Source organism: Arvicola amphibius, chromosome 3 (assembly GCF_903992535.2).
Source record: "Arvicola amphibius chromosome 3, mArvAmp1.2, whole genome shotgun sequence".
Lineage (NCBI taxonomy): Eukaryota > Metazoa > Chordata > Mammalia > Rodentia > Cricetidae > Arvicola > Arvicola amphibius.
In genome coordinates, this window is record NC_052049.1 from 168,167,771 (window position 1) to 168,192,231 (window position 24,461).

The following is a 24,461-nucleotide window of genomic DNA, read 5'->3' on the forward strand; positions in this document are numbered from 1 at the left end:
GGAAGACAGAGAAGAAGTGATGGCTATTTTTGACTTATTGAGTCTCAGTGGCTTTGCAGACTGGATGGTGCCACACGCAATTAGGAAACAGCGGGTGGGCATCTAACTGTGTCATATACCATCAAGGGGTAACATTCCCAACACAAACACCAGCAAGCAACCCAGTGAAAAAAGTTAGATAAAGACACAACAGAAGAGAGAAAAATGAGTTATGGCAATTGTATAAAAATGCAAATTAAAGCAAAATGAGGCGCCCATATTTTGCTATCAAATTAGCATAATTTCAAAGATTGCTAACCTCTAGTGTCGCTCAGGCTGTTAGGTGATAGACACACTCCCAGGAGAGTATGAATATTCACTAAGTTTTAGAAAAATCAGTCTGAAAGTAAAAAAAAAAAAATCCCATGGGGTGCACAAGAATTCAGAGAAATGAGTACAGTGTGGTCATAGAAAAATGTGAAAGAAGACACATATAACTTAGAAATGATGCCTCCAGGAAGAGGTTGGAACACTGTGGCCTGAGAGTCAAATTTGGCTACTCTCGTGTCTATAGCTCAGTATGATGCTCATCATTTTTCAAAGCATCACACTGCAAATGGTTACATAATTCTTTACATAATTCTCCACTGTGCCTGTTGGCCAACAAAGCCTAGAATACTAGCCAGGTGGCTTTTGAAGATGAAGTTTATGGACTCCTATCATGGGGGAGTCATCATTCATTAATTAATATTTGCACTTGCCTCTCTGTATTATTTTAATTTCTACATTTCGTTTTTGAGGTTTAAAGCAGATAGACAGGGAAGCAGGAAAAGATACTTGTGGGTCATGAATGTAGGCAGAAAATGAAGACACTAGCTAGACACCCACTGTAGCAGTTTGGGTCAAAGATAGAGGAGCCTTATAAGGTCAGTGGGCAGTGGAGGGAAGAGTGTGGAGAAGTTTCCTAGGAGGAACAGAGGATCAGGTTGGAATATTGAGGCATGGGGAGAAAGCAATGGTGACTCTTCAGTTTCAGTCTCTAGTTAAATAGTGCCAGCTATGGAGATGGAGCCAGAGGAAGGTTACACTGGAGAGTAAAGCCAGAACTCTATTTTGAATCTCTATCATGGTTCCAAGAGGAATTGTGTGAAGGAGGCAATGGGATAGAGATTAAGCTACTCAGGATGTGGAGGGGGAGGCTGAGAGATCAGATTTCAGCACTCAGTATAAAGCTGGTACTTAAAGCCCGCTGGATGGAAGATAGGAAACGGAACCAGATTCTGATGATGCAATGCCCAGCTCAACTGGGAACCAGCAGCTCCAACTCTGCTAAGAGTTGCTTCCTGTCGAAAGATGTCTCTGACGCCACTCTCCCTTATCTAGATTCTCTAAATTCATCTGTTCCAAATTGCTTTTGCCGCTGGCTACGGAACACTGGAGGCTTCCAAGTAGATACCAGCTCTTTCTGCAAAGCTGTGGTGGTCAAATCTTTGCCCAGACACTGGCTGCTGTTATTTCTACTAGATGGATGGCTGTCCAGCATCTGTCTCCCTAAGTGGGAAAAAACTCAAACACAGGTCCTGAGATACCGTCAGCTGTCACTGGCTCATATCATACTTTCTCTGAGTGGACTAATGACTCACCAAGGAGCTGGTGTAGGTGGGATCTGAGGTGTCATCCTGGAGGTAGCGAGAGAGGCCAAAGTCGGACACTTTGCATACCAGGTTGCTGTTGACCAGAATGTTCCTAGCAGCCAGGTCCCTGTGCACATAATTCATCTCAGATAGGTACTTCATGCCAGCAGCGATGCCCCTCAACATCCCAACAAGCTGGATCACGGTGAACTGTCCATCATTTTGCTGTGATAAGACAAAAAAGAAGATCAGGATCAAGACAGGCTTCAGTGGCTAAACAGGAGCCTAGACAGCATGGCCGACGGCTTGTCAGCCCTCTGTCAGCATCCAGCAGTCAGCTCTCCATTGCTTCCTCCTGCTCCTCCCTCCTCCTCATCTCTTTCTTTGAATGCTCTGCTCTCTTCTTACCAAGCCCTGTCGATTTCATCTCCAAATTACATCTCAAACCGTCCACTCCTCTCCCTTTCCACTGCCACCATTCCAAACAAGTCATCGCCATCCATCACCTGTAACAGCCTCCTGCACCTGCCCCCCTACAATCCATTCTCTCCATGGCAGCCAGGGCCATCTTTTCAAGACATAAATCAGGCTTTGTCACTCCCTGGCTTAAACTCTCTAATAGCTTCCCATTGCATTAAGGGAAATCTCCCAACTACTCAGTACAGCTTAGGAGACCCTAGGGACCAGCTACTACCTCGCCTTAGGCCTTAGGCTCACACACTCATGTTGCATGAAACCACAGGGACTGGAGAATTCCAGGTTCTTTTCAGGTCAAGTCTGACTTGCCCTGGAGCTTCAAAGTACCATTTATTCTGTTTCTTTCTCTCCAAGCCAATCCCTATGTGCCCTCTGCTTTCTGCTTAACTGCTCCTTCCTCAAAGATGACATCCTTATGATTCCCCCTTCCCAAAATGTAATTAGCACTCTCGGAATACTATTTTCAGATGTGTTACTGTATTGCCTTATATTTTACAAGTCTGAACTTGGTGGATGTGTGTGTGTGACCTTCTGTCTTTGATGTTTGACTTTAACTCTTTGAGCACAAGAACTTCTATCTCTTGAGGTCCCTATAGTATTTTCAGTACTGAAAACTTTAACAGAAATTAGAAGAAGGAAGAGGAAAAGGAGGAGAAAGAGGAAAAAGAGGAAGAGAAAGAGAAGAAGAATGAGGAGGAAGATGAGGAGGAAGAGGTGGAGGAAGAAGAGAATGAGAAGGAGGAAGAGTAGGAGAAGGAAGAGGAGGATGGGATGATGAGATGAGAAGGAGAAGAAAAGAAGACGAGGAAAAGAGCAAGAAGAAGAAGAAGAAGAAGAAGAAGAAGAAGGAATGAGTCCCAACCGAGAAGGAGAAGACAGAAGAAGAAGAAAAGAAGAAAAAGCAGAAGAAGAAGAAGAAGAAGAAGAAGAAGAAGAAGAAGGAGTCCCAACACCCTACAAAGCATGAGTAGTTGACTGACCAGCATCACTCTCTGTTTTCCAAACTCAAAGTCTCAGGCACATTCTTTGAATTTTCTGAGCCGGCACACTTTACTTTGCATAACTAACTTCACCTCACAGGGGTCAGTGGGGGCTGCAGTTCACACATGGTGTCTGGTACCTGGAACCATGCTAGTGCCCCCCAACATTCCAGGTGCTGTCTCTCGTCACTGGTGGACTCACAGTTTCAAGGACAAATGCCCTTCCCATTAGAGAGATTTTTCCAGCAAATAGAATGTGTGTCTTCCACTAGCCACATAGAAACTCCTGGGTCTTGCCTCTGCAGACAGTGGTTGAATCAGTGGGTCCTGAGCCATGCTGCCAGGAACTTCCCTTCCTACTTAGTTCAGCCTCAGTTTCTCTCCAAAGGGTAGTAAGTTGTATCCTATATCAATTAGAGCACACACTAAACACTGGAGGAGAGGTGGGAGGAGGCAGGGCACCTAAGGTCTAGCCTAGTTATTGTTGAACACAGGTACTGGGTAAGCCACTCTCTCTGCCTCAGAAGTCCACATGTGAAGTACACAAGCATAAAGTGTGAGGAGCCCCTTTGGATGGAACATCTACTGGACAGAGTATACGATACATCCACATCTATTATCTCATTGCGGCATGGGTGGGAATGCCATTTTTGCACCTACTACAATGAGAGTTACTTTTTCAGAATCTGTCAGTAGCCAATGATTCCCTGGGGAAGGTGTACTGGTGTACTGGTTGGTTTCATCAACTTGGTACAAAACGAGACATCAGAGGGAATTGCTTCCATCAGATTGGCCTGTGGGCGTGACTGTGGGCAAACATTTTCTTGATTAATGATTAACGTGGGACGGCCTGTCCCACTATGGATTGTGTCACCACTGGACAGGTGTTCCTGGGTTGTATAAGGAAGAAGACTGAGCAAACCGTGGGGAGCAAGGCAGCAAGCAATTTTCCTCTACGGTTCCTGCTTCTGCACCTGCCTGAATTCCTGCCTGGATTCTAACCATGAAGGACCATGACCTTATAGACAAGCAAACTAGGACACACCCCACGGGCCAGGCTGCTGCTGACTAACTGCTAACCACCTCCCAACCTGCCCAGAATGCTTTTTCTGTGACATTTTCTTCTAAGGACCTAAAATAAAAGTACAGCATTGTTTTATGGAAAGACTGACGGATTTGCTCATCTGAGAGGGATGGACGTACCAGGGATAGTTCAAATCCTCCTCCCTAGTGAACTCCCATCAGCACCTTCTCCAGAAGCCAGCTGGTCTTTTGGGAGCACCCGCATTTTCCCTGAGCGTATCTCTGAGAGATCTGCCTCCTCAGAAAGTCCCCGTGCAACTTCTGTAAATTATAAAAATGCTTCCCAGCTTCAAAGTCACATGGGCTGGATTTTTCTTTAAATTCCATTTTTCATTTCTTCTTCTTAACTGTAGGTGACATGCTAGTGAAAAATTGGTATCTCACTAAAGATTCCATTCTGGGGAAGGGCAGCGGTGCTCACACACAGCGAGAAGGCTGCTGGCAAGCATATAAGGTGAGGTGTCTATACTTTTGCTTAATTTCATTGCAGCTCTCCTGGGTTTGTGTTTAAAATTTAGACCAGGCATCAGTATAGTTTCCATGGAGAAGAGAGGATGGAAGTGGTTAAAAGTTGGGTGTCCGGAGAGATACAGTTTGGACCCTGAGCAAGTGATTTAGCCTCTGGAGAGGTGACCACACACCTTGAAGAGCACAGAGTTATCTCTTCCTGGACTCTGTGGGGGTTAAATGAGATCACAGGTCAGAGCTTTCATTTGGGACCCTGTGATGCTCTGATGATAGCAGTGATCACTGCACCCAGGAGCCAGGCCATCCTTTTCTCCTAGTCACCTCCTCCATGGGCCTCAAGCGTTCCTACTGAGGGAGACCTGGGTCCAGTCCAAGGTTCCTCATGTTTTCCTGAGTGTCTGAGAGACACTCTAGGGTCCTCACTCCCGGGACGCACAGCCCAATGGTCTGAGCTGGGCATACAAAGGGTCAATACTGGTAACAGTTCCCTGATGCATACCCAGTGGTAACAGTGGTTGATGGAGACTTAATGACCCACGCTTAAAATCCAAATCAATTTGCAAATACCAGTTTCTTCCATTACTTGACTTAGAAATGGCAAATCATACTTCCCAGAATATGATCAGAGCCTTCAAACTGGCCCTGGGCAGAAGAAAAGGCAGGCAATATTGTATTGTTTTCATAGAGAAGATAAAGGAAGTCCAGAGGATCTACGTGAGCAGACTTAAATCACTCTGGGAGGGTTTGAGTTGTAACAGAAGTCTAAATCCGGAGTGGCAAATTACTTCTGTGCTGACAGTCCATCTCTGATCCCCTGGTAATGGCTGCCTTCTGTGGTATGGAGGGAAGGGCTGCGGAGGCTTCCAGGGGAGAAAAGCCCCCTGTGACTGATTCTGCTGCTGTTATCTGATCTCTGAATTCCTGTAGAATGCCTGGTCCCCTGGAATATGCTGATTCTGCAACATATTTTTCTTAGGCGCTGCGGGGTAAACATATCTCTATAGGAAGGGTCCTGACTATTGAATTTACTATCTTGGTGAAACCTAAGGGTACAAACACACTATTTTTTCCCTGATGTGTTTTACTTGATTTATTGGAATGGTACTTGTGTGGAGGTCAAAGGACAACTTGGTTCTCTCTACTACGTAGCTTCTGGGGCTTGAACTCAGGTGGTTAAGCCGGTGGCAAGCTCCTTTACCTGCTGAGCCATCTCGGGGGCCCTGGGAAATTGTTTTGAGCGACAAGTATTATCCCTTAAATTATAGAGCGTGGTTGGCCACAGGCTTTGTAATTGCAGAGATAAGAACACCAGCATCGAAAATAAGCAAGGCAGAACAACCACCACCTGGTTTCTGGGCGACTTGGGGAAGCAGCGGGGCTCCATGCTGAGCTGATGGGAACAAACATGGAAGGAGACGTGGGCGGGCCTGGGTGGAGTGGTTTAAACTTCCTTCTCATTCTGAAGGGCTTTCTACCGAAATTGCTTTCCTGCAAATGCATGGAGTCACTTGCCAGCCCTTGTAGCAGACAGGGAGGATTTAGGTATTTCCACTTTCATTGACAAATCCACTTCAGGAAATGAAACCCTTATTTGATTTGTTTGAAGAGAATGAATCATAGATTCTTTTTTTAACTAGACGAGAACTTTCCAGCTCATCCAGCTCAATGCCTTTAGTTTATAGATTGGAAAATTGAGTTAACGGACCTGCTCCAGGCCACAGGGTGACTCATAGCAGAAGCCGAGGCAGGGCCTTGGTCTGGGGCTTCTAATCTGATATTCTTTCTCTAGTTGCTTCTTTCTAGCTTCAGCCTATGAGTGAGCTTATCTGAGGAAAAGCATCCCATTTGACACCAGTGACTACCAAGTCTTCCAGATGTGGCCATCTCTGAATGAACCAACAGGGATCACGAGGCTCTACTTTGGAGCTTTTGACCAGACATGGATTTGAGCTTCAGGGTTGGTTCTAAAGATTAGGGAAGAGCCATCAGGTGGGTGACATTAGATTTTTTGGTACCAAGAAGGAACTCTTTCATTTAAAGCAATTAGCAATGCAGAACAACCTCTTGGGCGTTCCCAATCCTTCTAGAAAATGGGAATTCCAAGTTCTGCCAAGACAAGGATGGAGAATGGATAAAGATGAGGTGTGGATATCTGAGGCTCTGACCCAAGGCCAGGGTGGCGGCCCTCTCAAAGCTGCTAAGCCCAGGACTGGAGGAAAGGAAACAGCTGGGCAACACAAGGACTAACCCCTTTTCTCTCTTCTTTGAATGGTGGTCCTAAAATTATCCTCCTTCCCAGAAGGTGGACCCTGTAGAACTGAACTGATGACCTATTTTTTCAATTTTATCAAGTAGCAGATACATCAATTAATGTTGCTATGCTCCAGGGTTCAGTAGTAAGGCTGAAATTAGATTTATAGATTACCTGCCTCCACGAGGTGTGAACAGTCAGACACGCTCCGTTTCCCTGCTGCTCTTGGCACTGCCTGTTCTTGCTGCCCCTCACCTCTGGTTTTCTGTGTTCCTCTCTTGCGCCAAGGTTTACTCCCCCTGCACATACAGCTTCACTATCACGAGAACCCCCAGTGCTTAACAAACCTGTGTGTCCTGGGCTCGAGGTGGAAAATTCTCTGTCTCGGAGGAGTAGCAAGGTATGGCTTTGATTCCCATAGGCTCCTAAAAGATGATTCTCCCTGTCTTATAAGCGACCTTGGGAGGGACTCTGATTCTTTCACCCATGTGGTGACTTTTTCTAAAGGTAGAATTAAGTGACACCAAAGAAATGCATGACTCTCGAGAGGGTCTTGAGGCTGGTCCAGAAAATCCTTTCCTTTCTATTCTTGTTTATTTGACCGTCTCCGCAAGATCTGACCATGAACGATTGCCCTAGGCAAAACACAGAGCGTGTCTTGCTCTCATGTGTCAACAAGGACAGAGAATGAGATGCCATGGACACACAGCATTTCTAGAACTCTCTTCCACTCTCTAGAAATAATTGTGCATGGTTTTCACTCAGCCGACATTTACCATGGGCTCACTGTGCCAGGCACTAGAGTTTCAGAACGGAGACGCAACCATTCCCTCAAGGAGGCATGTGTTTGAAGCCCCAATTTACAGCCCTTACTCCAATCCCACTTCTTCAGCTTCTCCAGCTACCTGGCTTAGGCAAGGAGCATGTACTGCCCTGAAAAGCCAGCTTCCGTACTGTGAAAATGCAGCTTCTGATTGAGCCCCACTGCCACGCCCAAGCTGCTCCTGGGACTGGGAGCAAACGTGCAGCCATGTAGATTGTGAGATAGCCTGTGCTTACTTTAACCTCTATCTATACGTACCAAGCTGTCCCACAGCTCACCATTCGCTTCCCCACTGGTCTGCCAGGCCCCCCATGCTCTAGTCTCAGAGAGTTCTCGCTCTCCTTGATAGCTCCCCTGAAGATACATCCCCAGGAAGATTCATTGTTCGACCCTGTAACATCTTAGCCCTCACTCAAAGAAACAAAGTGTTACATGGGCAGGTAACAAGCGGCAGCTTCTTTGAACATGCAGGTTCGAGGCAGGGAATGCAGCTGTGGTGGGCTGTATTGTGTAAGATGGGTAAAGCAAGATCTCTCTCTCTCTCTCTCTCTCTCTCTCTCTCTCTCTCTCTCTCTCTCTCTCTCTCTCTCTCTCTCTCTCTCTCTCTCTCTCTGTGTGTGTGTATGTGTACCTGTGGGGACCAGAAGTCAACACTGGCTACCTCCCACCTTTTTCCACTTTTTTTTAAAGACAAGGTTTCTTGATGAGCTCAGAGTTTCAGCTAAACTAGCCAGCCAGCCAGCCAGCCAGAGATCCTTAGGGTACACATCTCCTTTCCCCAACCAAAGCCTAGTACTGCTGTTACAGATATGTGCCAATGCATCTGTTCACGTGGGTACTGGGGATCTGAACGTGGGTCTTCATTCTTACGCAAGCATGCTTTTTACAAACTCAGCTATATCCCTAGCCAGCTGAGACTAAAGTAGAAAATACTGGGTCATTGTCACCCCTGAACATGGGGACTGTTCACTTTCCTTGGATTTGGATGGGCCTGTCGCTGTGGTAAAAGTGACACTATAGGATTTCCAAGACACACAAATGGTGCAGCCTTCGCTTTCTCCTTGAAGGATGCCTGTCTTTGGACCCAGCCTGTTCCAAAGATATTCAAGCAAGCCACCGGGGGAAAAGGTATGGCTGATACCACATTTAACCTTTGCGTTAACACAAGAGTGAAGGAAACTTCAGACAGTTTCAAGCTGAGCCATGAGCTGTTTCGCATGACTCCACAACAAAGCAGATGTGGCGTCCCACACCCGTGCCTCAGTTGCAGGCTCATGCGTATCATAGACCGTGTTGCTGTGTTGTCATTTGGGTCTTGGGTGAAGAGTTATAAGGCGTTAGAGCTGTATTCTTCTATTGCACAGGCCCGGTCTTCACAGTGGGCGTGGCCAGAGCACTCAACCAATCAATGTTTCAGTGTGAGAATTGGTCCTTTGATCAACCACAGCTGCTGACTGAGTATGGGGAAACACATAGTCTGTTCACACAAAGTTCTCACTCAGAAGGCTCTGGCCAGTCTTTGATTTTGCTCCCAGACTCTCTGCTACAAGACTTGATGTAGGACTCCCCTCTCTATGTTGTGAATACCATTGGTTAATAAAGACACTGTCTTGGGCCTGTGCAGAGCAGAATAGAGGTAGGCAGGGAAGACTAAACTGAATGCTGGGAGAAAGAAGGCAGAGTCAGAGAGACATCATATAGCCACTACCAGAGACAGACTCACTGGCTGTTAGGCCACGAGCCTCTTGGTAAATATAATAGAAATGGGTTAATTTAAGATGTAAGGACTAGTCAATAAGAAGCTAGAGCTAACATGCAAAGCAGTGGTTTAATTAATACAGTCTCTATGTGGTTATTTTGGGGCTGAGCAGCTGGGAACAAACAAGTGGCCCTGTACAACACAGACTCACTAGATGTTCCCCCTGAGCCTCTTGGTCAGGCCTGATTCCTGGTCTAGGTTTGGCTACCATCCACTCTCCACATGCCTCTGTGCTCTCCTGCAAGAAAGTGGCTCCAATGTGAACACAGCCTCACAAGCACATGTCCTGACACGGATCCTTCGTGGATTTCTCCACCAGAAGGCATTCAGGTACCTGCACTTCTGCCGCATTTGGTCTGGGGTCACACCATTCTGTATAGATGCCAGGAAAGACTTCTGGCTGCCTGTGGTAGCCCTTCAGATGCCTCTTTGGACAGCGGGAGGCTCAGGGATTTTTCTAGAAGATGGGAACCCACTTTTTTTTCTGACTAGCCACCTGAAGAGAACTGGCTAGGAGGCTGGCGATGCTGGCGAAAGGCCAACAGTAGCCACTGGCATCTGCATGAGCCACGCTAGGCCATGACGTCTCTGAGGGTCTCTTTAGACTCAGTACTTCATGAAGATACCAGTGACCTCTCTTTACTCTCTTTACTTCCACCATTTTACTCTACCTATAAACGTTTGCTGAGGCCCGGCCCCACCAGCACCCTTTCTCTAAGAAGACCTCAGATTCTGCTTTGCTCTCTCTTCTTTAAAAATATATTTTTGACCTTAAATACACGTAATTAGAATATAATTACATCACTCGGCCCATTCCTTTTTCTCCCTCTAGCTCCTGCATCCACGGTTCAGGGAACATCATGGAAGAACGGATGGACAGAAAGACTGTATGAGCCAGAATGTCAGGAAGTCTGCTCTGAGCCTGCCCATTAGAAATGTGGTGGCATAAACAAGACCCAAACAACAGCGTCCAGAGACCTGCTAATGAGAGAGAGGGAAAATCTCATTGTGGGGGAGTCCCGTTCCTACACCAAGAACTACAGACTACTAATGGCTGCTGAGTGAGGGCAGATTAGCCTCTCCCAGGTATGAGTCCCTGGTTGGTTACACTGTACAAAGTTATTCTTCCCTTTCCAAAACAAATCTCTGCTAACCTTGCCAAGGTCAACAGCTGCCTACACGTGACCAGCCAGTCCTGAAGGCAGACTACCTTAACGGATACTTCTCCCCAGGACCTGTGCTCTGCATCTGACAGTATTAACATCACCCATGCCCCTCCGTGGCTCTTACCCTGAGGAAAGAATCCAAAGCACCGTTCTCCATGAACTCCGTAATGATCATGACAGGCCTACTCTTGGTGACGACACCCTCCAGGCGAATGATGTTGGGATGGTCAAACTGGCCCATGATGCTCGCTTCGCTCAGAAAGTCCCGACGCTGTTTCTCTGAGTACCCAGCCTTCAGGGTCTTGATGGCCACATAGATTTCCCTCTTGCCTGGCAGTTTCAAACGACCCTTGTACACCTCTCCGAACTCCCCTGAAACAGCAAGCGTGCAATTAGGCTCCTCATCCTTCTCAATCCTGTGGAACCACAAGGGGAGGCATCTTACCAAGAACAATGGTGCTCAAGGTAGGATTGTGATTAGAGCGGAGAAATGGAAATTGGATTCGTTTCTATTCAATGTGATGTCTAGGCTATAATCAGTTCACAGGGAATACGGAAGGAATACTAAAGTACACCCCTTGTGCCAGTTCTTTGAAATAGTTTGAGTAGCTGAAGTGGAATTTTACAACATATCCAAGTTTGGATTTTGTTCCACACTTTGTGTGTGTGTGTGTGTGTGTGTGTGTGTGTGTATCTCAGATGAAATGGTCAGTTTTGCTTTGGCAGAATTGTGGTCCATTTTCAGCAGAGTCAGTGCACAAATGTCTGGACGGTGGAGGATGTGTGAGCACTGTGGTTGATGTTCCTACATTGAACACATTGAACACATGGGTGGCTACTGTGTCCTCCGCAAAGCAGGCCCTGAAAAGTTAGGAAACAAGCAGCTTTATCCATGAAAGACAAAAGGGGAAGGAAGTAGGACTGGGCAGCGAGAGCCTCAGATCATAGCAAACCATACCCTGAGCAGACCTGAAAAAGGCTCAGCCAGCCAAAACGACACATTCGTCACCCCAGTCTCCCCGCCAGGCTCCCTGGCTGGGGGCTGCTTAGAGGAGCTAGTCTCTAGAGGAAAGCAGGGGCAGACCCAGGCAGTACTGCAGTCTGAAGTCTGGCAGCTGAACAGTGAGATATTTCCTCACGTAAGCACAGGCTGAACACCTCTTTGGGTGTGCCGTAGGATTTCAACGTTTTTTTTTTTTTCTTCCAGTAAAATCGCTAAGAGTAAAAACAATTTTGATGACACCATTTCATAGCTGTCTGAAAGAAGAAGGTCTGTTGAATCTTGCCTAATGCGCTTTCAAAAGTTATTTGATGGTTTCACTTGGTTTTGTGACTTCTACTTCTTTCCTGGAGAGTAGTTAAGTGTCTCCTTGCAAGGGCTTCAGTGAAATGCATGTCAAAGGCCTGTCAGGGGAAACAGAGGCTTCTGTTGGGCAAACTTTCTTTTTTTTTTTTACTTTAAGCTTCTGAAAGAAAAATGATAGAGCAAACTGTGAACAATCAGATAAACTCCCGGCCACATTGAAAAGATGCATTAACAGGTTCCTGCGCTTTAGTCCGGCGCTCCTTTTGCTTCCTGCGACAGAAAGCACTGGAAGAAAGCTATACGAAGGGACTTTTTATGCAAAACTGCCCTGAATTCTCCTGGACAGGACACAATTTGGGGCTCCGGGAGAAGCCGGCGTAAGCACTATTAGGAAGATTTCATCCCAGACCTAATACTGAGATAGCTATCATTTGGAGCATTTGGCTTTGACATTGAATCATTGCGGCTTTGGTGAATTGCTTGAGGTCGGACTGAAACTCTCTCACATTTGGAGTTTGCACACCCGCTGGAGCACCTGGCGCGTGCCTGGCATGCCAACGAAAGTCGGTGTGTCGTATGCATTGTTATTTGCTTGGCCTTTGCCTCGTCCACACGCTGACCGTCAGCTACTGGGATTTTATCACTGCTTCATCCCAAAGAAACCTAAGCAGTGGTGCTTAACACTGTACGTAAAGACACGCTTGTAGAGGCAAGGACAGCTCAGGTGGTGAAGTGCCTACGGCTCAAGGAGAAGAATCTCAGCTCAGATCACCTGCACTTAGATAAAGAAGCATGATGGCACATGCATGTAGGAGTGCTGGGGAGGTGGAGACGGGAGGATTTCCTAGGACGTACTGGCCAGCTCTTCCTGATGAACTGGTGAGGTCCAGGTTCACCGCCTCAAAATGTAAGGGACAGCGATGAAGCAAGCTATCCAGCACCTACCTCTGATCTCCACGTGCACACACACAGGTGAATAAACACACCAACACACATACATGTGTGCTCACCCGCCTCTACCCACACGTAAGAAAGCTTGCAACAGCAGTTGATGAATAGTGAATGCCCGTGTCAAGGAATGGTTGGAAACCACCACACCCATCCCAGGGAATGCCTAGAAATACTGAAAGTCATAGGTGAGTGATATCCGTTGACTCTGAGAAATGCTCACATGATGTTAAGTGAAGGAGAGGAGGGAAGTGAGCGACAGAACATCATTTGCTGTGTGTGCCCACGTGGGACGCGTCCCACCAGTATAAAAGGAAAATTATGAAAAGTACATATCGAATGTATTTTTAACATCAGATTATTTTTAAAAAATGGTTATAAGAGAAGGCTGGAGATAGGACATGGGAGTAGAGATTAGTAAACCTGGTTTAGCTAATTTTATGTTGAGTTGCTATAATAAGCATAACTTTAGTTAAAATGCAAAAAAATTTAAATTCGAATACTAAACAGGGACCTGTCACATATATGTGTCTCTATATATGTGTCTGCATATATGTGTGTACATATATAACGTGCATATATAGTAGAAATCAGCCTTCTGGTAACCTAATATTTAGCAACTATGTATATAAATAGTATGTTTGATAAATAAGCTAATTGAATACTATTAGTTAGTATTTCTTCTTGCTGCCATAATGAGTTCAGTTTCCTTTAGGAGAAAGATATAGCTGAGAGTTTAGGGAGAGGGTATGCTACCATTCCCTCTGGGTGAAGATAGCCCACAAATATTTATTTATTGGCCAGCTGCTATGGCATACTTCATTCCATCCAATCACCATGGAATTCCTGAAAACAAAATGTCCACTTTACTAATGAGCAAATTAGCAAGGAGACACCCAAAGTCTGTTCCCAAAGCAGACAGCTAAAAGTCAGTCAGGCGCCTGGCCACACCCACTCCATTTGTTACCATTTGCCACTGGATGAAAAGCAGAGGTTTCTTCTTTGTCTCCTTTCCTTTCTCCTTCTGACCTCCCCTCACTTTCTTCCTTTCTGAGACATGGTCTGTAGTCCATGCCATCCTTAAACTGGCAGCAATCCCCCTGCCTTGGCCTCCTGAGTTCTGGTATTACAGACATATGCTATCGCCCAATTCAGAATGATTCCAGAAGTGGATGCCATGCACCCAAGACTCTTGCCTGGGACTTCGGCAGAACCATAATATTGATCAGTCTGTGTGTGTAGTTTGGGAAAATGCACTAGATTAATATGATGTGTCCCCAACCATACACATAAACACCCCAGCTGAGAAACTCTGTTCTGTGTAATTAGAGCACAAAGACTTGGGTAACGTCTGGAGATTGTGAGAAGCCGACCTGGGTGCAGCCTGAAATTTATGCATTTAAAAGCTGACTATGGGATTGGAGGCTCCTGGCAGAAAATGAAATGTAGGACTCGTTGCCCCCAAATTCTGAAGGATTTCAAGATGGAGACAGGAGAGCATACAACTGAAATGGAGACCTTTCTGATCGTGGGTCCACGCCTACCTGCACCGTCCACATTCCTTGCTGTCCTTGCTCCTGTTCCTGGGGTACAGGTGTGGCCAAGGCTGAGAACTGTGCTTTCACCCCCAGCATCCTGTAAACAGATTAGAGGACTGCCCAAAGCCCAGGACTCTGAGATGTCTTTTGACTCCGCTGAGCTTATAATGCCAGCTGCCTCACACTGCACATGGCCAGGAACATAGCGTAGGCTTTACTGATGTGAGAGGAAAGGAAGAAGAAGGGGGGTGGTTAAAAAAAAAAACAGGACAGCATGCTGTTGAGACGTTGTCTCCCTCAGGACATCATAGATGAGATTACTCCTCTGACTGACAAACGTTACTTCACCATTTGATCTTTATGGCTACGTTGTCTTCAAGTCGGTGCTTCTAAGACTGGAGCCTCAGATTATATCTTCTGCGAAGTCTCATCTCCTTCTTTTAAAGTTAGAAAATAAAAGTGGGCTCTCATTGGGTAGGGTGAGGTGGGTGTAGTTTTTGGTGACCTTAGTGCTCAGAAATCTCTTCTGCAGTGGTGTAAAGTGTGGACATTTGGGAAAATTAGAGATGTCTAATAGTTTCTGAGTCAGGAGGCTTTCAAAGCACAACTGCAAAGCAAGTTACTGAGTATCAAGGCGTCCCTCAGAGATTAAGTGACACCTCAGTGCAAGGGGGCAGGTCAAGGAGGAAGCTTCATGTCTACTCCAGCCTGCAAGCTGGTCAATGGACTTTGGCTTGGCCCTTACTCATCACTACATCACTACATAACAGCGAGGCCCAGAAGGCTGCCTTCCCTTCCTACCTGGTACTTGAGAGAGAGGTCATTTTTGTATAACAAAGGGGAGGAGGCATAAGTCTTTATGGCCTTGCAGGACTTACGGGTGCTGTAGGTGTCTTTGCCAGGAAGCTGGCATGGAGGATATTCCCAGCCAAGTCTAGCATGGTCAAATCTAGGGTCTCTGGCCATTCAGCATTTCTACAGCTTCACAGGGAATTAGGAGCCCATTGCCATGCTGCCATTAGGAATGACAAGGAAAACGCAGGACCTGTGTTGTTTGTGATCTAAGGAGGTGCTATTCATGTGTATTCTTTAACTTCTCTAATGTCTTTAGTTTGGGTACCAACTTCACAAACTGCCCTTGCCTGAGAGTCATAGTATGCAAATGACGGGTGAACACAGGCTGTGAACAGACTGGACCGCACAGTGAGACTCAGTCAAAAAACGAGCAAGTGAGCAAGCAAAGCAAGCGACAGATAGCACTCATCCTTACTTCCACTCTCTGATGATTTCCTGCAATTAGAACAGAACTCGATGGTGTCTTGTTGTGTGAAGATCTGAAATCTTAAGGACCTCCCTGTTGTATGTGTCCCTCATCGGAATCACACTTTTTTTTTTTCATTTCTTAATAAAACATCTCAACACACCAAGGTGCAAATAAGAATGGGCTCAACCAGAGAGTGTTGACAGTTGGTTATTTGGTGAAGATTCTTACCTACTATAGGTACAGGCAGCCTCATATTGGTCTGAGTAGGCTTTGATCAGCATGCATCTCTGCAGCTGACCTTGGTTCTCTCCCGTAGCCTCTTATTTATTTACTTGGGGCTCAGCTCCAACATTCGGCCAGTATGGAGACCAAGGGCAATCAGTGCGTCTTGTCTAGCATCTGCATCTGGAACTTGTTAGGAAATATGGATTCCCAGAGTCCCAACAGATCCACCAGATCAGAGGCATGGTGGGTGAGACCTGGAAACTGGACGCTGGCTCATTTCCACGTGATTCTGGTGCCTGACTCTCCTCTGAGAGGCACTTTCCTCAGGGCTGTCGGTGCATGCCTTCTCGCTGCCTCCTCTGAGAGTCCCACCTGACAGCTCTGGGAACTATTCCTTACAAGCTGTGGCCTTGCCAATGCCTCTTTCCTGCCTTTCTCGACAAACTGAGGATGAGAGAAACGGTGTTTTGGCACTATTAAATACCTCAACTATTATATATCATATCAGAAGGGAAGAATTTCCAATTTTTTGGAAATGAAACATTCAACCTGCCAGCAGGTATTTCAAGCAGCGGCGATTGGCTGTATGCAGCAGGAATCTACACCCACAATTGCACACTCCCCCTTTTTTAGCAGCATTCTGAAGTCTCAATCTGCCTCGGGGGGAAAATGGAAAGCAGAAATTCTAGTTATTAATTCAGGCATACCCTCGATATGGAACTTTTAAAGAATGAATTTAAGCTAGGTTCAAAAGAATGGTTTCAATACAATAGCCTGGGCAAGATAAGCAGGTAACGCAAGAGTGATGAGGGCTATGGCATGCATCTCCCCACCTCCTGGCCACGCACAGAGGACAGACATTACTAATTGAGCACACTCATCGTTATCCTTTTGGCAGAGTTCCTCTGTTATCCATTACCTAGACTGCTCTAGTAAGTAATGAGATGAACTGGCTTCATGGTCACAGTGTTTACAGAAAGCTGAGAGCAAAATGAACTTCTCCTTTTCTACAACTCTTTGCGGTTGTTAGCCGACAGCATGCTTCTGTATCGCATGGGTTTAATATATGTGTACATGCATGAGATTACATATGTATATGTATAGTGGTCTTATTTTCATAATTAAACATATATAAGTATAAATTTAAAAATGTTTGGGGCCTCATTGACCTTTCCTTAGGACACACTTAGAATGAGAACAGAGACAAGATGAGTGTGGAGTGTGTTCTATGAAGTGTGTTCTTTTCCCAGTGACCACACAACAGTCTTTACAGTATTACCACACTGGGATAATGAATTGGAAGGCAGTATTGTGATTCCCAGCAAAAAGGCCTCAGTACTGCAACTGCTAGGCAGAGTGTACCAGCAGAAGCAATGGCTGTGTATTTAGCTGTTCTTTTCCACGGCAACGAAAGTGGCAGCGAGTGTAGGGGTTTCATTTACCAGCTCTGGGTCGGCTGCATCTGGGCTTAAATTGTAGCTGCATCATTAACTCAAGGGCAGCACAGCCTGGAGCAAGCTATCCCCTGCATGTTGATTTCCTCGCCAGCCTAAAAGACCCATACACACGTAAACGTCAACTCTGACTCACAGGCTATTACAAGGATTAAATGCACAGTACTTGTGAAATACACAGGGTAGTGCCAGGCACACGGCACATGTTAGAATGTACTGCACACTTTAATTATGTTTCCTAGAGACATCACCTTGGGCTCCTCTTCTAGAACCCTTCCTGCTACCCTCATGTTGCCCATCTTCACTCTAAATGATGCCAAGAGTGTCGAGTTAGCAAGGAGCCTTTCTCTGCAGAAATTCATCCAAAGATAACAACCACATAGTGAGCACACATCCATCTGTATACAGCATCCATTTCCTTACCCACTCCCTTCTGGCAAACAGCCTTCTTGTACATAACCATCTATGGTGGAAGGACTGGATTAGTAGCTACTAGAGATGGGCATTTATTCACTAAAATACAGTCAGCATGCTCTCCCCTGGATAACACCTCTAATGACATCCTTACCTACAATTTCATGCACTTAACAGCCATATGCTCAGGCTACTGCACAGTTGCATAGGGTGCAAACTCAACACCGGAGTGCTTTTCATTCTGTAATAACATATATGGTAGCCCTGACTGATTCTCTTGGGAAATCCAGCTGATCAAAACTAAACAAAGAGCTGAAAGCGACCAATGAGATGACTGCCATTAGTCATGCCCATGGTAACCATGAGCTTATAGTGTCCAACAGTCTCCATCAAGACCATAGTGGTGTGCTGCCTTCTCGACAGAGACCTCAGTTGATCCCACTGCCCACATGAGGAAGGGGATGGATTGGCTTTCCCTCGCTCCAGTGAGCCACCTTCAGAGTGCCAAATACTCCCTGCCCTTATTCCATCTCTCTAGTCTCTCTCTTCATTCCCTCAAACTCTGTCTAGCTCTTAAAATTTTTACCCCTGCCACATGTTTTCCTCCAAGTACCCACTGTCATCAGCACATCTGACAAACATTTAGTTGAAGAACAAAGTTCCACATAACTAGGTCAGGAACCAGATTGATAAAAGCACATGAGCCCTGCCCTCTAATTTCCATGAGGAAAGGTGAACTTAAAGCAAGTAACTACGTATTAGTTACATATTAATCTTCTTGAGCAGTGTCATGCCAGGCTCTTCAATGATTATTTTTCATTCTTTTGTTCAACATCCTAAACAACTTTAGATGATACTTCCAAGTTAATACAATTTGTCTGTCTCATAGTTTCCAGATTTTACTCCGCTGACCTTCACTCTACACATACCCAATACTCCCACACCCTAGGTGCTAGGCAGCCCTACTCTGCCTTCTTGGTACTTAACCTGATGGTCCTCATTTCTGGATCCCGCCTCCATGCCAATTGCTCCCATCAGCTCCATCGCTAAACCTCATTGTAGAGCCATTTGCTATTCTATACTCTAGCTTGGGTATCTATTATGTCAATGCCATCTCCCATCTCACCCATCATCCCAGAATCGGTCTCCCAGATCCTCTTCCCACATCTGGTCAAAGTCAGCTAACTCGTCTCCTGGCTTCAGGAGACTGACCCACTCTTTCCCATAATCTCCTTCCCATCAGACCTACAGCGGTTACCACAGGACCACTCTCTGAACGCCAACCTATCGCTCAACCTGCTCAGGATCCCGGTTTTCCCTTGGGGAAAACCTGTACTACAGTTCTTTCTTCGCTAGGTCAGTCTGACTCTCCAAACTAACCCACAAGAATGCTTCCCAGCGGCTTTGTCCTTCTCTGATCTTCCTCCATCTAACTGGATTTGTCCTCAGTGGTCATTCAGGTCTCTCTTCCCTGAGTCCTCCCTGACAGCAAGACTCTCCTCCTGTCTCCAAGGCTGTATCCTCCCTATGGTCCTCCCCTCATTTCTCAATCTCATTTTTCCTTGCATTGGAGCGTGGCACTCTGTTTTGTGCTAACCAATATTTTCCCGTGGCAGAGATTGTTAAACATTGAGTACACTTCCCAGCATCTACTACAGTTTAATAATGAATGTTTTCTTCTGAACACTAAAACTAACCTCTCCTGCAACAAGCACAGCCTTCTCTGGTTCCATATTTGGTAGGCAAAGGCATCAGTAACCTCTTTAAAATAGCCTTGTACCATCTATGAGGTGGCGTTCCTTGTACACTCTAGAGATGCAGGGTGGTACGTGTGTGTCTTCGTCAGGGTTTCTATTGTTGTGAAGAGACACCATGACTATGGCAACTATTATAAAAAAACATTTAGTTGGGGCTGGCTTACAGATTCAGAGGTTCAGTCCATTACATCATGACCGGGAGCATGGTGGCATAGAGGCGGATGTGGTGCCGTGGCTGAGAGTGCTATGTCTTGCAGGCCACAGGAAGTCAATCAACTCTCTAGGCAGTATTCCAAGCATAGAAAACCCCCAAGTCCACCCCCACAGTGGCACACTTCCTCCAACAAGACCCATACCAACTCCAACAAAACCACACCTCCTAATAGAGCCACTCCCTATGAGACTATGGCAGCCAACTACATTCAAACTACCATAGTGTGCAACTACTAGCTCTCTCAAAAATCAAGAACCAGGGAGAAACAGTTCATGGCTCACAGTGTTCGCCAATTCCCATGGTGTAAATATACCTCTAAGAATCAATGATGAATACCAATGGTAGTGCACATGGCTGGGAAGAGGTACACAAGTTGGCCAGTGTGAGCTAGTGCAGGTTTATTCCAGCATGCCTGAACTGGAACATAATGTTCATTTTCCTCCTTGGATCATGTGGTATTCCTTTTCTGCCACTGCCTCTCTCTCAACCTTCCTAATGCTGCGGCCCTTTAATACAATTCCTCATGTTGTGTTGACCCCAACCACACAATTATTTTTGTTGCTACTTTATAACTGCAATCTTGCTACTGTTATAAATCATAATGCAAATCTCTGTGTTTTAGTGTGGTCTTATGTGACTCCTGACCCTAAGAGGGTCGAGACCCACAGGTTGAGAAACACTGCCCTAATGCATATCTGAAAATCTTATTTTTTTTCAACTACTTTTCACCCTTGAAGGTTATTTCTTTCGTAGAGTTGTTGTGGTTTAAATATAAACTGCCCCCATATGTTAATTTACTTGAATACTTGGTACCAGCTGGCTGCTGCTTTAAGAAGTTAGGGGTGAAGGGCTGCAGAGAGGTCTTAATGGTTAATAGCACTTACAGAGGACTCAGGTTCAAGTCCCAGCACCCACATGGTGGCTCATAGTCATCCACAGGTCTACTTCCAGGGAATCTGATGCCCTCTTCTGACTTCTGTGGGCACTAAGCATGTCCATGGTCCCCATACATTCAGGCAAAATACTCACATGCATCCTAGGAGTAATACATTTTAAAATGGGGAAAAAGGGTTGTGGCCTTGCTGGAGGAGTGGCTCTCTAGGTCTAGGGACAAGCAGTAAAGTTTGCTTCCCAGCTACTCTTCGCATCCTGACCAGGTGCTTCAGCTCCTGCTGCCATTCCTCCATGATGCACTGTATCCCTTCTTAAACCATAAGCCAAAATAAACCCTTCTGTTCTTAAGGGCTTCTTGTCAAGTATCTGGTCACAAGAAGAAAAGCAGGGCATACAGGAGCCCTCCTGATCCCTCAGGACCCTCAGCCCACAGAACTACACACATCCTGCAAGGGCTCCCAGTGGTTCCTCTGTGCCTGCACTATGATGGTCGGAAAGAGCTAACTGTGACCACTTCCCTGACTTCCATCTAAGTCTGTCAGCCTTCAGAACAGAGGGGCCATTATTCCTCTTAGGAAATCCACTTCAGAGTACAAAAAGTATCCATTGAAAGCTTTTGACGGAAGAAGACAAAGAAGAGAAGGGAGGGAAGAAAGGAGGAGAGGAAGGAAGAAAGAAAGAAGGGAGGAGGGAAGGAGGGGGGAGAAGGGAAGATTGGATGACTATTGATTTTTCCTTTGTGGCTCTTGCTTTTGTTCTTGGTATTTTTTTCCATATTGCAAACCAGTTTTCTCTTCCTGCACCAATTCTTCTGGGTGGCTAAGAGAAACATTGTCAATTATATTGTGTAATTGTTACCTTTTGCATTTTGTTTGGCAACCAGGCACTTTATTAGCAAAAGGGAAAGCCAGTCTCAGTGAGGCAGGGTATGGGAGAAGGGAATGTAGAGTATCTTGTGTTGAAATTGTATCCAGTTGCTAAATGTGAGTTAATACCCACAGGGATCAGTTCTGGGATGGCTTTGAATCACAAGGAGATGGGACTTGGTAGAGGCTGGTCAGCAGGGACAGACACAATTCTTAATGGGATGCTGCTGAACATCATGTAATTTGTTAAATGAATCTCTCGTAATACCATGCAAGCCGCACCAAAAACACTGACTCTCCTCTGAGCTGAATGCACAAACACATCAGCACTGGCAAACGACGGAAGGTGAAGGATAGAGCGGGGCCATCAGTTGTCCCTTTATGGGCATCCGGCAGTTGGTGAGCTCACCCCAAATTGTAGCTCCTTGGCAGGATCATAAAGCGAAAAGGCTCTTTACTCGTCCCCTGACAAAGGCAGGAGTGGTGTTGATGTGTGCTGTCTGGGATGAAATGCAGTCCAGAACACATCACTCTAAGCACATGACATAAATAACAACATTAAAATCACTAGCGCCATTACCGCGAGCCATAACAACAATTAATAACGCGGGCAAACAGAGTGCAAGACAGCAGGCACGCCTCCTCAACATTCTTAAGTTTCCTGGAGAAACCAGAGCCTATAAGAGCAATCCAATTTATCTGGTACCCAACCTTCCAATGCACGATCCTTAAATATGTCAGTGTCTAAAGAGGAAGGGAAAATTATCGACATAGAAGTGAAAATCATGCTTCAGTAAAATATTTAATGATAGTCGATAGATGGAGAGACCCCGGTGGATAAGATTCTAGTTGGCCAGCTGGAACTGCTGAGGGCTTGGTGGCAGGTGGCAGTCTGTGGTGACAGGGAGAGTTCCAGGGCCTTCCACAGTGATATCAGGAATGTTTTTATCTGGCACTAAGACAACTCATCCACCCTACATTAATCAGGCTGGGTCTGTAGACAGATGGGCTCTAGGCCAGTCTTTCGGTGAGCTTTTTCTGGAGCACCTCTAGTTCCAATCCAGGCTGGGATGCTATCCGTTGCCTGATCTGGATGCCAGTGTGTGGGCACAGGAAAAAGAGAATTCAAAGTACGGAGAGAAGCCTTGGCCCAAAGTCATCGAGATGCCACTTTCAGTGAGTGGGGTCCTAGATCAGCTTTTTAAATTCTTTATTCCCATCCTCATAACTAAGGACCCTACATCTCTCTCTTCTTCTTGTTTTCCTGGTCTGTTTCCAGAGCTACTCCTGAATCTTTGAAAACTAGAGCTGACTTTAAGTGCGCAAGCAAGCTAACCACTGTGACCAAGGTCCCCAAAGACTCTGAACAACATTCTTGCATGTTCCAGTGGTCCAGATTTATCTTCTGAAAAGTATGAAAGACATCTAGAATGTTAGGAAGACAATGTTTGGACAACAAGAAGACAGAGTCGAGGGGAGAGGAGAGCCATACCTGCTCCGATGACCTCTTCGATTTTCACAAAAGACACATCAATCTCCTTGGCAAACTCCCGAACAGCTTCATTGGGGTCCTCATAAGTGAAGGGATCAATGTAGATCTTCATCCCTGGGGAGCCTTATGGGATGAGATAAACAGGTTAACATCCAGATGGGATACGGTTCACTGCTATTTCCAATGTCCGCAGCACCAAGGGTATTCCTGGGAGGAGCCCTTCTCTGAATCAGGCTGCTGTAAACTTCCTCTGTGCAATCTCTTCTTCCAGGGTCTCCCCATCTCTCCTTTCCCTGAACCACTCTGGTTCTCTGCCCTCTACTTCTCCTCCATATTTTTTTCTCTTTCTATGCTCTGGATGAAATGTGGAACAGATTACTTATAAGTGACAGATCGGGACCAGTTCCCACACCAGGCACTCACAGAAGGCAAAGAAGCTGATTGATGCCAACCAAATGCATTAGCAGAAAAGCAGTGGTAAAATGGTAGGGTAGATATCAATATTTATCAACTTGACAACACTCCTGAGTGGAGACCACCGTTCAGGGTATAACTGACGGCTGTGGTCCGTGGCCACAAGAGGGATGAGGACGGATTTTTTTTTTAAAGCAGGAGGGAGTCGCTATTAGAAAACCCTCAAGACAGAAGTGCCAACACTGTACACCAGAAGAGAAAATGTAAGGGGAAAGCTTAGAAAATACAAATGCAGCAAAGAGAAATGTCTACATAGGAAAAATGGGGTGGGATGAAAGAAAAATGGTAATTGAACCCCCCCATGCCTTCAGACACACTGAAGTATGAAAAACGAATAAAATGGTAGATGCGAAATACATAAAGGAATATAGGCCTTGTCACTGATGTATACAGTGGCAAGATAGATAGGTGTGCTTGAGGACAAAATAGAGAATTGTCACTGCAGAAAAAGTACTTTCAAAAAGTAGAGGACAGGGGACTAAGAAAGCAAGTGGAACACAAAAAAACAAATGGATTCATTGGAAATGTAATTTTTCAACTTGTTTGATGTGTCATTAAGTGAAGTGTAGAGATTGTTTCCACGGGGCTGGGATGGTGAAAGGTGGGGCCTCCAAAAGACAAGCTGTCTGGTCGACTGCCACATCCCTGAGGCCTGCTGCGGTGTCCTCCTGGAGGAGACAGATCAGCAAGGGCAGGGCAGGTGGGTCTCTGTGCGGTGATGGGGATCAAAGCTGAGGCTGGGCTTCAGCTTCCTAAGGCCTTGTCTGTGTACCTCACCCACACCCTATTCCCCATTGCTTCTTTCCGTCCATGCTCCGGTTCTGTCATTTCCCATCAGAAAAACACCCGATGCCTCTCTGAATGACTTGATCACCTCCTTACTCAGGAAAGGATTAAAATCCTAGGACACAATCCAGCGAAGAAAGGAAGATACACCAAAGACAGGGGAGAGTTATTTTTTCTGGTCAAAGGAAGCCAAACGCCCTGACATAAGT

The 24,461-nt window shown here is 45.8% G+C and overlaps 1 protein-coding gene across 1 annotated transcript in view; it reads right to left on the reverse strand.

Annotated features, from left to right (window-relative positions):
• The window catches only part of Ephb1 (EPH receptor B1), a 298,584-nt gene that overhangs the window by 42,364 nt on the left and 231,759 nt on the right, over positions 1–24,461 (reverse strand). Inside the window, exons 10-12 of the mRNA XM_042054742.1 lie at positions 22,993–23,115; positions 10,745–10,992; positions 1,623–1,838 (exon numbers count right to left, since the gene is read on the reverse strand). Of these exons, the coding sequence (XP_041910676.1) occupies positions 1,623–1,838; positions 10,745–10,992; positions 22,993–23,115 (587 nt within the window). The remainder of the gene's footprint in view (positions 1–1,622; positions 1,839–10,744; positions 10,993–22,992; positions 23,116–24,461) is intronic.